The sequence below is a fragment of the Spodoptera frugiperda genome, chromosome 27, assembly GCF_023101765.2.
Source record: "Spodoptera frugiperda isolate SF20-4 chromosome 27, AGI-APGP_CSIRO_Sfru_2.0, whole genome shotgun sequence".
In the NCBI taxonomy this organism is placed as follows: domain Eukaryota; kingdom Metazoa; phylum Arthropoda; class Insecta; order Lepidoptera; family Noctuidae; genus Spodoptera; species Spodoptera frugiperda.
This window is the reverse complement of record NC_064238.1, coordinates 8,480,636-8,496,519: the sequence shown is the minus strand read 5'-3', so window position 1 is coordinate 8,496,519 and position 15,884 is coordinate 8,480,636. Positions and strand designations below refer to the sequence as shown.

The window sequence follows — 15,884 nt, the reverse complement described above, 5'->3', positions numbered from 1 at the left end:
CTGCATTGTTTTTGGGATTAGAATGACCATCTTAATGAATAATAATACCCAGGGTTTGGGGATTCTTTTAAAATTAATAATTTCGAAGAAGAAACTAAAAAAAAAATGTTTACATAAATCTGAGATCATGTCGGGTGAATTTGAAGTAAATAGTCAAAATTATATCTAGATTAAAAATAAATCAGATTAAACCAAATTATACCAGAATGAGTATGCTACCGGGAGTACGAAAACTCCCGCTATAATTGTACCTAAAATAAGAAAGGGTGACAAAACCACCAGTTCAAACATTTCCTAATAGAGCACAATGCTAACAGTAGGGTGATTTGAAAGGTTCATCTAACAGCTAACTTCTCTAGTGTTGCTGGGAGGAAGGGTCATCTAAGAACGCTGACTGCTTATCATCTGGTCATTGGTCTGCCTATCCCATAAAAACCTTACATGTAAAGCAGTCTCAGGTTCGATTTTTAGAGTAGCTCTCATACTATTCGATAACGAGCTGTAAAACTGGTATTGGGCTTGGATAATAGGGGATTAAAGAGTGGGTAGTGGGTATTACCCGCCACTGGTGACGTGTATTTGTCTTACATAGTCAGTGACCCTGGTCCCCTACACCGTGATTTTGTGGTTTATGTATTATTTTTTTATTATTATTAGATTTTTTAGATACATATTTTGAATTAGAAACGATATAAAATAGGACATTGACATTAGAAGGACACAAAATGACATAAATATACAAATAGAAAATAAAAGGGATAAAATGGCATAGAAAGGACATAAAAATAAAACGCCCGCATTACTGTTGCGGGGTGGACTAATGGTAGAGGGCGTGTAGTAAGGCAGCTACTCGAAATCGCAACCTAATTCGATAAACAGTTTAAAAATTATTCTTAGTTTTTAAATTACCCGGTCTCACAGACATATAGGTCACCAATGGCGGGTTAAGCATTGTAGAGAAATCAAAACAATAACTTAGCATTGGTGTTTGAATTTTATTAATGAAAAACTTTTTAGAAAAAATATATTACTCCATAATGCATTATAACTAAATTACATTAAAATGCTATGAAAGTTATTAATTAACATAATTATTGCTAATGTGCTGGGACATATAATTTAAACCTCATTACATAAACAAGAAAAAATAACCAATAAAAAGAAAATGCAAAAATCGTGAATCCACAGATGAAATTAAAATATTGAATATAAAAAATATTACTATTTATGCATAATGTGAAATCATTTGAGACTGCATAATCTTAATAATACATTATTTGGTAACTATAATGAAAACTTGTTAGCACAAACCATTTGATATCAACAAAGGTATGTATTAAATAATTATAAATTATCACAATAACAATCTAATAAATAACTTACATTAAAAGGAAGACATTTTTCACTTAAGAAATTTTCTCGCTACTACATAGAATTGTTCATATTTGATTTCTAATATTAATATAATGTAAGGCACATTTCGAGCACCATTTTTTTAATTATTGTCATCTCAACATCGAGTCTTCAATTGTATATAAAATACTCTTTTCTCTGCCACCCTATCAGCCAAATGTAAATAAGCTATGCTATGCAATACATCTATAACAATATGATTTAGTTAACAGAACAATATTTAACAATTTGAATTGCTGCCAATTTCATAGAACATTTAATAATATAATTATTAAACAACTTCAAGAAAAGTTGTTCTCTATAAAAACAGTAAAAAACCACTGGCCTTTCACTTTTATCACACAATACCAGATATAATATCTCTCTTACAATAAATATCTCTTTGCAATATCATTAAGTAGGAAAATTAGTAGGAAATTAGTATTTAATTGATTTTAGAATAGATACTAATCATTATACATGCCATCAAGCAAGAAGTCCATCCTTTTATAATGCCTGTTTTTCCAAGCCTCTTGACCCCTTCGCAAAGCCATGTAACCAAGTACTGCAAACATTGGGACTAACAAAATGGTTATTACAATAGGCATTATCATCCCAGGATGGCTATTGGCACTCTTAGTATAGATTTTTATATCTTTATTAGGAGATTGGATTTGATTTGGAGTTACCAGTGTACCTGGAGATGACTTGACAGTCATGTTCGCTAGAGAGTCATAAGATAACAGTAATGGTTTCTTAGGAGTTTCAGTTTTATTCACACCTTTCACAACATTATTCAACTGAGAAGTATTAACCTTGGATTCAATTGAATGATTTGTTGTTACTGTTACATTCTTGACATCAGCAGTCTTATCTAATATTTTTGGAGCGGTAACAGGGATTTCATTGCTATTTGATGTTTTTTTCTGTTTCTCACTATCCTCTTCTACGTAAACCACCCCCTTCCTTGCTTTAACTGGTTTAACTTTAGTTTTACCCAACTCATTGTCTAAGTTTGTAATTTTTTCTTTAGGTAAGGCCAGAATAGATGCCCCGACCCCGGATAATACAGCTCCGCCTTCTGTTAGCAAAGTTTCTTTCGTTGCATTGGGTTGATTCACCTTTTGAGATTCAGTTACAGTTTTATTAGTTGGCTCCGGTTTAGCAACTGTTGTGTTGCTGCTGTTAACTATTGGAATTAACAAAATATGACACAACAGAAGGTAAAATATCATTTTGTACAAAACCAAAACTATCGAAAACTAAAAAATCTTGTAAGTAAACTCATACAAGTCACAAAAACATTAGGAATCAAATTGTTTTTGACATTGTCAGTTGTGACGTGTGAAAAATTGTAGGGAGTAGAGAAAATATCAAAAAGAAACTATCTGCATCTCGCTGTTAGTAATCGACTATTTGTCTAAATACGAAAAAAAATCATGTTGTGTTATCATCTAGTAAATGTCAAACCATATAAAAAAAATGTTGTCAAAATTGTGTTTGACAACTGCGACTTTCAAATGACACAATATTTTTTGGTAAAATGATAAATAAATAGTGGTAATCATTGAAAAGCACCACGCGACAGTGTTTAATTATAAGCCAAGTTATTGAAAATGAAGTTTTTAAGTGTTTTGTAGCTTGTGTGAATTGCTACCAAAATGAGGACTCGAAGTAATTCAGGGGTGCGTTTGGATTATTACCAGCGGGTTGTGCACAAGCTAATTTTAGATCACCAGCAGCCTGTGACAGGATTATTTCCCGCAAGCCCTCACAATGACCATGCTTGGATTAGGGACAACCTTTACTGTATTTTAGCAGTATGGGGATTATCTATGGCGTTTAAGAAAATTGCTGATCAAGATGAAGACCGTGCCAAAACATATGAATTAGAACAAAGTTGCGTCAAGCTTATGAGAGGTAATTATTACCAGTTACTCTTTACATAAATTCTGATTCTAATAGGTATGAGATCATAACATTGTATGAACACAATTATTATCTAAGAATACTCAATTAGTCTACCTCACAACTTCTACCTAACTGTAACTTTATAATATGAATGCAACATGCACTGAACTGTGAACTTACCTAAATTTGTGATATTAATTACTGGGGTTCAGCTTTCTAAGAAGTCTTATTTACTGACTCCATACCCACTTAATTATTTTTTCATACACATTTTTCTTGTTTTAAATCTTTTCAATATATAATGCAATCAAGTAATTTACACTGTATATAGACTAAAATTTTGGTATTTTCAGGTCTCCTCATGGCTATGATGCAACAAAAAGATAAAGTAGAGAAATTCAAGAGTACTCAGCATCCCTTGGATTCTCTCCATGCCAAGTATTCTTCTACCACTGGCCGCATCGTGGTCAAGGACACAGAGTGGGGACACCTCCAGATTGATGCAATCTCCCTCTACCTTCTAATTCTTGCACAGATGACTGCATCTGGTCTGCAAATAGTTTTCTCTTTAGATGAAGTTTCATTCATCCAGAATTTAGTGTTTTACATTGAATCAGCATATTGTACTCCTGATTATGGAATTTGGGAAAGAGGTGACAAGACTAACCATGGTCTGCCAGAGTTAAATGCAAGCTCCATTGGCATGGCAAAAGCAGCTCTTGAAGCTATGAATGAGTTGGACTTGTTTGGTGCTCGCGGTGGTCCTTCTAGTGTTATTCATGTGCTGGCTGATGAAGCCCAAAAATGTCAAGCTGTACTACAGTCCATGCTGCCAAGAGAATCTAACAGTAAAGAGTTAGATTCAGGTTTACTATCTATTATAAGCTATCCAGCTTTTGCTGTAGATGACCCTCAGTTGATTGCAATAACAAGAGACACCATTGTTGCTAAGCTCCAAGGGAAATTTGGATGCAAGCGATTCCTCAGGGATGGACACAAAACACCAAGGGAGGATCCCAATAGGCTGTATTATGAGCCTTGGGAACTGAGGATGTTTGAAAATATAGAATGTGAATGGCCATTGTTCTTCTGCTACCTGATACTGGATTATTGTTTCAAAGGTGATAAAAACAATGTCGCAGAGTACACACAGTTGTTGGAAAAGATTATGCTGAGGAAAGATGATGGAATCAAGTTGGTTCCTGAACTGTATTCAGTACCACCTGACAAGGCTGATCTGGAACAACAGAACCCAGGGAGCCAGGAGCGCATACCCTTGGGCAGGTGCCCCTTCATATGGGCCCAGTCATTATACATTCTAGGAAAGTTATTACAAGAGGTAAATCCTATGTGATTATGTAAACTGTGGTTTTTATTTCCTCTTCTATTTGATTTATACTCAACTTTGATCACTTGCAGGGTTTCCTAGCTGTTGGGGAATTAGATCCTCTTAATAGAAGGTTATGTTCAGAGAAAAAGCCAGATGTGGTTGTCCAGATTGTGATACTTGCTGAAAATAATGAAATCAGAGATAAGTTGCTAGAGTATGACCTGCATGTACAAACTATCAGTGATGTGGCTCCCATTGAAGTGCAACCAGCAAGAGTTTTAAGCCATTTGTACACATATTTAGGTAAGCAACCATTGTATATCTTTGAGAATAATAGAAACTAGCTATAATTTGGATAATTAAATAATTGTGTTGCTCTTGGTAAGCAAAAGCTTGAAATTCTCAAAACCAAATATCATACAGTATTTTCTGTCATATTTTAAATGTAACAAATAAAAATAATTACTTGGCACCTGCAGGTCGTAACAAGAAATTAGGTTTATCTGGCAGAAAATCCCGTGATGTAGGTATTTTAAGTACAAGCAAGCTGTACTCTTTGAATGACCGCATATTCGCGTTTACACCACAGGTATGATACAACCTCATTTGTTTATTTTTTGCAGAGCAATTGCATAATTTTACTGATTATATTTGTGTTATTGTGTTTTATGTAGTTTATTTTGCTGCTTTTTTGAAAAATGCATAATTCAAAATTTTGTTTCTTTAATTTACTAGTTTTCTGACATGACACGTTTCTACATCGCCTCTGACTACGATCTTATGGTTGACACCCTCAAAGCAGAAATTAATTTCTTGAAGTCCTCTTGGCAAAACCTCCTTGGTCGGCCACTTGTTGTCTTGACTCTGAATAAAATGCACCTGGGTATTATTTTATTTCTTTATTATATTTAAAAAATTGCTTGCTGGTTTTGCCCATCCCATCCAATTTTTAGAATTGGTAATTCACAAATAACATGTACCACAAAGAATGTAACTGAATGTTAATTTGTTTGAAAAGGACTCACATAGTTTAGGAATATGTAGTGTAATGCTAGAAAATGTAACTAAAATTATACTAAGGTGATCTTTAGTTCTCCTTAGTTATATCATTATTTTTGTCACGCTGTGCCGTCGGTAAATTTTCCAAGATTTACATGACACATAGTGCTAAAATTGTCAGACAGTCCAAAGTGCCCCTTTTGCTCCCTTTACCTGCATCATCTAGACTCTGTATTATAGAAAAGTAGAACAATAACTAAAAAGGTTTTCACCATGAGTGTAGCTAGGACCATGTTTTAATAATATATTATCCTTATATTTTTTGCATTCCACTAGCGTAGTTTTACATGTTCAATCCCTGGCCCCTGGCTATACTCATGTCCCCTACAATTTAATAACCCCTGCATGGGTGTGGTGTGTCATAGAACTTCGACTACGAAGAGTACTACATGTCGCGCGACCCGGCGCTGCTCGCCAGCACGTTCACGGCTAACGTCGCGTTCCTTGGCATGAGCTGGAAGCAAATGCTTGGCCGACCGACGATCACGTTACTCGCTACGCAGTATTTGTTAGGTAAAAGATAAATAATAATTATTCCTCTCTACGATTTTTCTTTCTTTTTTGCGTATAAAGGTGTTTGTCGTGTATAAACTAATGCAAGTAAAAGTGCTTATTAATACCTGAGCGACTATTTTAATTTATTCAATTGCAATATTTATTATGGAAGAGAAACCTTTCTTATGAGCTTAAAGTGTGCTTATTTCCTTTAAACCGCGTACCATTTGACGCTATAATATACAAAAATATTAATGAAATTAGCCATCCGCCATTATAAACTTACTATTAAAAATGCAATTTAGATTAGTACCTAAAACTGTACAATAAGATCTGTTTTTGCGTGAATGCTTTCCTCATAAAACTACCCACACTTTTATTGCTTTATTCTGGTGGCTGGGTGACTGGGTCTTATGGTTGGTTTATGTATGATGCACTTGGAATGGTATGGTTTTGGTTGTAATTTCCTCCTGTTTAACTATTTCCAAAATTTTCCACATTATTAACTCATCATGTTCATGCTTTCAACGCTATGATGGTGTGATTACTTTTACAATAGAACGGAGAACCTCTTTAAATCGAACTTTGAGAAATGTAACCGATTCCTTCACTTTATTTTTTTATTTTTTAGGGCTCTTGAAGTTCGATTTACAGAGGTTTTATTCTTATAGATTGTCAGTTTTGTTATCCGTTTACAGATCAGGGTAAGATCCCAATGGCGATGATAACGACCATGAAAAAACTTAAATCTGGTTACATCAATGGTACACGAGTAACTCTTGGTAATCTCGGAGAGTTTTTGAGCACATCCGCTATTACAAATTTGAGTTTCCTTGGCAGTCAAGAGGATGGATATCCTGATAGTAAGTATAAACTTTATTTTTCTTTTTTATACTAGTTTAAAATTATTGGACTTTTACTAAAACATCTATATTTTGTGTGTAATTTCCCTTATTGCATAAAAGACAGTAAAATAAGTTGTAACATTTTTCTTTATAATTTCAGAATTAAACCCAGAAGTTCAAAGCTATTTAGAAGAGCACTTATTGAAGTCGTTCAGCAACAAGATCAACTTCCTGCCACGGCCAGCAGGAGCTCGAAATGCACGCGCAATGCGCCGCCGCATGTCTGTTCGTGGAGCCATCAAGAAGACTAGATCCATCAATGTAGACTGTACGTACCATTTTCAACATTATTTCTTTAGTATAGGGTTTAAAATTGAATAAAGGAAATAGCTTTAGGCATAGGATATTCTACACCTAAAGCAATCATTGATCTTATTCCAATGTGTGCAAAGTTTATTTTTGCTTGTACTAATAATTTGTATTGTTTACCTATTTTCGACAATAACATCTTACGTTTGCCATTGTACAGAAACGGAGTATGAGGGAATGTTTTTCAACAAATATCGCTTTAATAATAACTTATTTGATTATAGCTGAAACGTTAGGTATGGAAGGAGAGTCAGTGGGTCGTTCTTTGGAGCGTAAACCGTCGTGGCTTGATGTGGACCCTGCTACTTATGGACGCAGTCCATCGCCTGAGGATGCTAAACGCCGAGCTTTTACTAAGTAAGTGTTTTGAACAGAGCTAACTTATATTACAACTTATCTGTTTTTGCGCAACTTGCGCTAATTTGCTTACGCAATGCGCAACGAAAAAGTAAAGATGTCGAAGTGTTTAATGTTTTTTTTTTCTATTGTTTGTACTTTTAGGGGAACATCGACGACGTCTTTAGCCGTTTCCACTCCTACCATTGAAGTGACAAAAGAAAAGTCTCCGTCACCACCTGAAGGTAACCAAAAAGTTTCTAAGCAATGAAAGTCACTGTTAAGTTTTTGTACATACTTCCTAAGAAACGTATTATTATTTCAGCGGTAGTAAACAAGAATATTACGAACGTAGTTCGCAACCGCACCACCTCAGAGTCCCAGAACTCTGTATACGCTGAACAAGAGACGGACGAGCTCATCGCCATGTTGCGGGAGACTGAGAGCCTGGACGAGCAGGGAGACATACTGCAGTATCTCGTCGATACTCATGGACTGGACTTTAGTACAGGTATAATAAAATTATGATACTAACAATAATGAACAAAACAAAACTCAATCAATGTGCACTCAAATTGATAGTATGTTATAGCTGTTATTGAAGTTCCCTTTAGACACAATTTTTTATGACTTACGTACTAAACGGAAAATTCTGGAGTAAAGTATAACATAGGTATTAAACAATTTTTTTATTTTTTTATTTACAGGCATGCAAGAAAACGGAAAAATGGTGACCGTGAAAGACCTTCTAAAGGTTCTTTACGAAAAGGCTTGTACCCAAAAGCTCTGGGGACTTGTTCGTCACACTGCTGGTATGCTCGGCAAGAGAGTTGAGGACCTCGCAAAGGCTGTAACGGACTTGTTGGTTCGACAAAAACAGATTACTGTGGGCATGCCTCCCAACAATGAACATACTATCACAGCTCCGTTGCCAGAGAACGAATTGAGGCAGCTTATACATCAGGTAAGGCATTTAATGTTATGGGTACTTGTTCATGTATTATAATTTATCCCATTTTAAAGCTGTGGACTGTGGACGTTGCATGGCAACAAGCTTGTATTCACTGCATCCGCATGTGTTGTTGGGTGAAAAAATTGAGTTCGGAGCTCAAACTCGCTAGTGGCGCCATCTAATATGCGCAAAAACAATAAGAACTAGTAATTATATATTGAAATATGCGGTTTTTGTCACGAAAAAGGCTGAGCTAATGATAATACTTATGAACTAAACATCAGTATCATTGAAAATTGCGAAGAATTTAACAATATTTTATACCAATCAGTGCACACGAAACGGCTAAAAATCAATAGTGGCCTTATATAAAAGATGTAATACGCGAACGACTAGAATATTAATGTAACTTGAACCGTCATAATAATGTTAGCTTTAATATTTGTTGCATGCAGTCATTTCGTCATGAAAATCAAGGGAATGAACAGAAGAAGGTAACAAACACAGTTATATAACAATGACTAACGTTCATACCTACCTGTGTTATCATCGTAACTGTACGCTCATTGCTTTTTATTATTACGTTCTACAAATTATTTTACTTAAACATTGTTCTACTGAGAATATGTTCTTTGGATTATTTTTTTAATCGAAACTGCTTAAGTGTTAATTATATGTCTGCGAAAAATAATAGTATGGTAATTTCACTCCAGAATCAAAACTCGAGACTTTGTACTACAAATGACATTAGACGCATTGATTTATATTTCAGTATCTCACTTGGACTATTATAATTACATTTCACTATATCATTAAAGTTTGGGATTATATTATAATTACACTTCACTATAAAATTAAACTTGTAATGTATGAAGCGTTATTAATGACCGGACTGGTGATATATAAATATGATGGAATCTAAAGAAATACCTATGTGGTAGTATAGTGCTCTTTAGTTTCTGCATACCCCAGTAAAGACAAAGGCGTGCATGCATGCTTCGATACATGTATTGAGAGATCATCTTTTAAGCATAATAAGTTTAATGGTAATGGTGTGTACAGGCGTATGGCGACGACGAGAGTACAGCCATGTTGACTCAGGAGCTGCTGGTCTACCTCGCCATGTTCATCCGCACTGAGCCACAGCTCTTCCTGGAGATGTTACGACTCCGTGTCGGACTTATCATACAGGTAACTCCTATCTTCCTCATCGATACTTTTTCTTTTATAAGTAATTTTCCAGTCGTTTTGGAATTAAATACATTAGTAGTTACGTCAATGCTATATAAATTGGTTTCAATGTACAGGTAAAGCTGCAACAGAAAATCAAGCTGTCAAACTTATATTTTTAACTTCATTGAATTGTAATAAAGTTTAAAATCTATTAAATAAAGACCTAATAGGTAGTACCTAAGTGTATTATAAGTGCTATCGTCACTAGTTTCCTTACAAGGAAACTGTCTTGTGACACTTTACTTAACTTTTTATAATGTTTAGTACTTTGGTAGAGATAAATTGATGGTCTATAATTTTTGCACAGGTTATGGCCACAGAGTTGTCGCGAACGTTGTCATGCGACGGCGAGGAGGCGTCTGAACATTTGCTGAACTTATCACCTTTTGAGATGAAGAATTTGTTACATCACATACTCAGCGGCAAGGAGTTTGCCATAAATAGCGGTAAATATTAATAGTACTTATTAAAGTGAGGATATTATTTAGAACTACATTAATTTGCTTTTCTTATAATCACATAGCTTCTCTTTGAAATAAAGGCTACTTTTGCTTAATTTATACATCAATTACTTTACGTACCTTGTATTTTATATCTCTATACATATTTATCATATATTTGGGTAGCCACTGTCAGATCTCTGAACAAATGTTTCCTTTTTGCAGCAAACTCACTATTTGTAATAAAGGGAAAAATCAGTAAAAGTAAAGGCGAGTGTATGACAACCGAGTATTGCTTATGTGTATGTCTGAACGCACCCTGTTGTAACCTTTGTCTGTCCAAACTTGCACACGATTTTGTACCCAAAGTGTGGCTATTTTCGTCCTATACGTGTCGTAATTCCCATGTATTCTAATTACACTGAAGTAAACAGTATACAACTGCAAATCTGTAATGTTAGCAGTTAGAATTTGTATGAAAACAGATTTTTTTTGTGCATTCTTGAGAGTTCTTAATATTTTCGTACCTAAACTGAATAAGAACCTATCGATCTATTCGTACCTATTCATAAAATCAGTAACCCCTGTTTAATATGATAGTTGTCCTCATTGTTTTTGTAAATAGTAAATACCGATGCCCTAACATTGAACTTTTTAATTACATTTTTGTATATCTAAATCATTTATTTTTAACTTTAATATATCATATTAATTTATGATTATTATGTTAATCAAATTCCTTGTTTGTGTCCCAATTAACTGTTTTATTCGTTTTATTTTAACGAACACTTCTTAAGTAAAATAATGTGTATTAAAACAAGTTTGTTTACTTACAGTTGGTCGCGGTAACTTCTCTATAGTGAGCAACAAATCCCATAGATATGGCAAGAAGTCACAGATTGTTCTAGAAGGACAATCTCTACAGGGCGGGATTGAAGAAGGTAAGTTATGTTTGTTTTTAGATATTATTTAATTTTGAGTGAACGGGTGGTGGAGTGGTCGGGTCGTGCGACTGGCTGTTAGATGCTATTACAATCGTGTTCTAATATTTAGGAAATATCCCGGTCCCCTGTTATTCACCTCTATGAAGTACGAGTTAGCGTTACGTTTATCGAAAATAGAGTGCGTTCAGCGCTCTGATTGGTTGGTTTATTCGAGACGACCAAGCAGAGCGTCGAACGCGCTCTCGTTTCGATTACTTTAAACGTAAAGCAAACTCGTACTAGAGTAGTGTTATGTAAAATGTACTCGCGACACAGAAGTATATTCTAGTGAAAAGCGAAGTTATAAAATACTTTTTGACTTTTATTTCTTCTTTCTTTTATAGCACCTATAACTGAGCCAGATCGCCAGGGCCAATGGTTGCGTCGACGAAGGCTTGATGGAGCATTGAATCGTGTACCACGTGACTTCTACCCTCGCGTGTGGGGTGTCTTGGAAAGGGTAAGTTTTATAGTATTGATAATATTGTTCAGATTGTAGCTATATTGTTTACATTTTTCTGTTAACCCTTCTTATAGTTCAAATATTTTGAGATCTATATAGTAGCATCTTGCTATTTATTTCCCAAAAGTTAGTCTTATGTAACAGTTCTGTCAATAACTATACTGTTTTTAATTATTTCAGTGTCAAGGCCTAATCATTCAAGGAAAGATCTTGCAACCGAATTTGACCCAAGAGATGACGTCTGGAGAGTTGAAATTCGCGCTTGCAGTAGAAACAGTACTGAACTCGATCCCACAGCCGGAGTACAGGCAGTTAGTTGTGGAAGCTCTCATGGTGTTGACATTGGTCGTGGAGTATAAAGCCGTAGCGCATCTCGGAGGAACCATTGAGGTCGAGAGTCTGGTTCATAGAGCCAACCAAATATTCTTAGATGATCAGGTAAGAATGTGCTTGTACCATATGAAAGGTCCTTATATTTTACTATGATTTTTAGTTTTAATAATTAGTACTTACCTGACTATAAAATATCATCTTACTTTTACAACATGAACCCATTATTGCTTTTATCTGTCCACGCATTTAATTCTAAGAGTCGCTTTATTAACAGATGCGATGCAACGGCGACGCGACTCTGTGTTGTGCGAAGGAGGAGGCTCGTGGCGGGTCCCTGGTGTGCGGCGGCGCGGCCGGCGTGTGCCAGCACCTGTACGACAGCGCGCCGTCGGGCTCCTACGGCACCATGACGTACCTGGCGCGGGCCGTCGCCGCGCTGCTGGCCGACACCATGCCGCTCGACTCGCCCATCGAGTGCACCATCACTTAATGTTACTACTGCTTTACTTGCCATATACATCCTACTTAGAAAAGCTAAATAGAGATAATAGGGATGTTTCCAGCTAATAACATTTTCTAAATGTCTAAAACGACCATTTGGTACAAGATTGCGCTATGTGATTTTACTGTCATTCTCCTAAAAATCATTTTAGAAGAATACCAACATCAAGCACCTAAATGTTAAATGCTTGTGTGTTAGAAATTGTAACAATTTATTTTTGGCTGAGGAGACATCCTAATTATAAATATTCTGAATAGTAAAACACCCAAAAGAGTGTATAATGCCCCATTTCTGTCTTAGGTAGAAACTTTGACTACGGCAACAGTTCACCATCCGGCGACCCATTAGCTTTGTTGTTATTATAGTATAAAAATCTATTACAAATAAAAAGTTTTGCAATATAACCCGCAATACAAGTTAAATTCGAATAAAATTCTTTGGCTGATCAACAGTTTTGAACAAAGACAGCGTTTTTAAGTGCCAATATCTAAATATAAGGCGCAAAATGACAATCGACCTTCTTATCATCTTAGTTGACTAGCTTATCTTGTCTAGAACTAGGAATATTATAACTTGGAGCGAATATAATTCATCTCCAATACTTGTTACAGAAAATAAAACGTTTATTCACCTACACATTATATATATGTATGTACTTATGTCTTCCTCAGAGAGTGTGACCTTGAAATGACAGCAGTGTATTATGTAATTACGCAAACATGTTCTCTAGTAGTTCCAATGTTGACATTGTAGATGTTACTTCGTGTCTGTCTCTATTTAAAGGCATCATAGGTTGTGTGGCATTGTGCCATTGTACTATAACAATATTAAATTGCAATCTCAAATAGTATTTCTTAGCAAACATCTTTTTATGCTTTTTATACATGTTAAATCATTAAAATACTACTTTCTTTATTATATTATCATGTTATCAACTATAGTCACAAAGTTTTAAAGCTTTTGTGAACATATTTTTGGGTTTTTTAGTATTGTATCATAACATTAACTACAGATATTAAGAGGTATTATTGTAGTCATAATGAAATATTGATTTATTTTCTGATATTAAAACAAAATTATTTCAACTTGAGTTTTATCTTACACACAAGTGAACCCCTACTGTACACAAAGGTAGTTCATAATAAAAAAAAAACTTGGTAATACCTATTTATTCTAAATTAGATAGACTATCTCTGGCAATAAACACATCTACTTGAAATGTTACATTTTGCTAAAAAAAAAAACCAACAATGTTAGACATCACATGTCCTAGCATTAGACAACTACAACATTAAGCTTCATCTTTCTTTCCGAATGGGTTCATCTTTGAAAGCCAAGATGTCGTACTTCTGAAAAGGAACGAAAAAATATTTTCAGAAAATTATTGTGAATCACGCTTTTGAACAATGGACAATAGACTGTAATAAATGGGAATCTATAAATGTACTTATACATGTTATAATCCACGAGAAAAATATGAATGGCACATAAGTCTAAGAGGTGAACATAGCAATTGGCATTCTATCAATTATAATCTACTTAATGTTTGAGTAATGATATCAAGAAAACATTTGTATCAACAACCATATTATAAGAAAGTACTTACGATATTTCTTCAGGTGATGTCTTGGTCGACTCAATTCCTGCCGCTTTCAATTTTTCAACTAAATTTTTTCTGTACATGTTTTTTAAAGGGACAGGTTTGTTGGCTGCCTCTTTCTGCTTAGCAAGTTTGCACAAAGCCTCATACCATGATAATCCATACCACTCTATTTCTTCTGGAGTGTACTAAAAATAAACATTATATTTTATTATTACACTTAAGCTATTGATAACAAGCTATCCTAGGACTGAGGCAAATGACTAAAATAGAAATTATTCCTGCTCATATTATGCGAGTTGTGATTTAAAAAATCAAGCAGATAATTAGCTTATCAATAAATCAATGTTTTAAACATAAGTTGTTTACTTAAAATAAACAACTCTATTTTTATTTAAAAATACAATGATATTTGCCTAAATGATGTGTGTCGAGTTGTTTTAATTTGAACTATGGTACTCACCGATGTCAAGTAAGTTTTATACTCTTCATACACTTCTTGTTGCCTCTGAGGGTCATGTGAATATCGAGGACACCCATTCATCAACTCGATTAGTATCTGCTTCTTCAACTTCAATGCTAACATGGATACTAAGTCACATGCTGGGGTCTTCAGTAAATAGTGGTCAAAGCCGTAATGATCATTGATCAAACTAATCGTTCGGTCAGTCACGGTTACAGACAGGTGGGTGTTCAACACCTCAGATTTCACTACAGTTCTCTTTAATACAGGTACCCAGTAGTGTGGGACCCTGCGTCGTCGAGGATCACGTTTTTGGAAGCCTGTAAATAGATAATCAACATGTAAAAACAACATAACCTAAACAATATATTATTTATATTCTTAAGTACACAAAGCCTACCTTTGACCACAGCCTCACCACCCCATAGGCCCTCATGGATCTCTGCCGGATGTTTCAATGGAATGGGGATGTTTTGTATGGGTAGTATTTCCCCAGTGAGGTCGTCGCGTTTCCATTTCCCTTCTTGAGGTATGTAATGGACAGCAGCTGGCTTTAACACCTTCCATTCACGCCAGAACTTTTTATACGCGACTGGTAATTCTGAAGCTATGCCTATATCGAACCTGCTCTTTTTCTTATAGGCTTTCGATAGTTGGCGAGCTGTAGCCTGAAAAATAATCTACGCGTCAAGTTGCACCAAGGTAATCCCTACAATGTAAGAATAAAAATGATGAAACATGTGTCAAATATTACTCATTCGTATGAAGATTTACCTGAATTCTTGATGCCATTGAATAAATTTATGGTTAATTTCATAAAATTATTATAACGATAGATATCAAACAAATTCAGATAATTTTGACTTTAATCAAATTTTGCTGTGGAGTAGTCAGTCACTTATGTCAAATCGATCTAAGTTTTTTCATTGTCAACATTGGGAATATTGTTATCAAACTATGAAATAATGATTTATTATTAAGTTATGAAAATAATTTCAAATTATTTTATTCTGACCTATTTAATTATCAGATTTTGATCAGACAACGAGATTGAGATTAATGCATGAAGCAAGGACGGCATGGATGGAGCACAGACAAATCATTATTTGTCAGATGCAGGGCATGGAATTTGTTTCTGTCTGACAGCTATGATAGCTGTCATGTGTCACTCACTACTG

General features: G+C 34.9%; 3 protein-coding genes across 9 annotated transcripts; 1 reads left to right on the top strand and 2 right to left on the bottom strand.

Moving 5' to 3' along the window:
* Window positions 1-975: 975 nt before the first annotated feature.
* On the bottom strand, window positions 976-2,733 carry LOC118263643 (uncharacterized). Its single transcript, XM_035575749.2, has one exon. The coding sequence runs from the start codon at window positions 2,625-2,627 to the stop codon at window positions 1,860-1,862; it is 768 nt and encodes a 255-aa protein (XP_035431642.2). The 5' UTR covers window positions 2,628-2,733; the 3' UTR covers window positions 976-1,859.
* Window positions 2,734-2,854: 121 nt separating this feature from the next.
* Window positions 2,855-13,728, top strand: LOC118263639 (probable phosphorylase b kinase regulatory subunit alpha). 7 transcript variants are annotated; one of them, XM_050705382.1, is made up of 19 exons: window positions 2,867-3,312; window positions 3,657-4,642; window positions 4,723-4,936; window positions 5,113-5,222; window positions 5,369-5,516; window positions 6,886-7,050; window positions 7,193-7,360; window positions 7,626-7,758; window positions 7,903-7,982; window positions 8,063-8,248; window positions 8,445-8,701; window positions 9,145-9,183; window positions 9,752-9,880; window positions 10,230-10,368; window positions 10,588-10,632; window positions 11,199-11,303; window positions 11,690-11,805; window positions 11,989-12,246; window positions 12,416-13,728. In XM_050705382.1, exons 1-19 carry the CDS (start codon window positions 3,054-3,056, stop codon window positions 12,629-12,631), a joined length of 3,753 nt encoding a protein of 1,250 aa, XP_050561339.1. In that variant the 5' UTR covers window positions 2,867-3,053; the 3' UTR covers window positions 12,632-13,728. The 7 variants fall into 7 exon arrangements, with proteins under 7 accessions (XP_050561340.1, XP_050561339.1, XP_050561338.1 ...); XM_050705381.1 differs by lacking the exon at window positions 5,369-5,516 and adding an exon at window positions 6,058-6,205 and having other exon boundaries at window positions 2,868-3,312; XM_050705383.1 differs by lacking the exons at window positions 5,369-5,516; window positions 9,145-9,183 and adding an exon at window positions 6,058-6,205 and having other exon boundaries at window positions 2,855-3,312.
* Window positions 13,729-13,797: 69 nt separating this feature from the next.
* Window positions 13,798-15,648, bottom strand: LOC118263642 (39S ribosomal protein L28, mitochondrial). Its single transcript, XM_035575748.2, has 5 exons — window positions 15,481-15,648; window positions 15,107-15,374; window positions 14,707-15,026; window positions 14,250-14,431; window positions 13,798-13,992 (listed from the first exon to the last, which is right to left on the bottom strand). The coding sequence occupies exons 1-5, from the start codon at window positions 15,496-15,498 to the stop codon at window positions 13,935-13,937; spliced, it is 846 nt and encodes a 281-aa protein (XP_035431641.1). The 5' UTR covers window positions 15,499-15,648; the 3' UTR covers window positions 13,798-13,934.
* Between the last annotated feature and the right edge of the window lie 236 nt (window positions 15,649-15,884).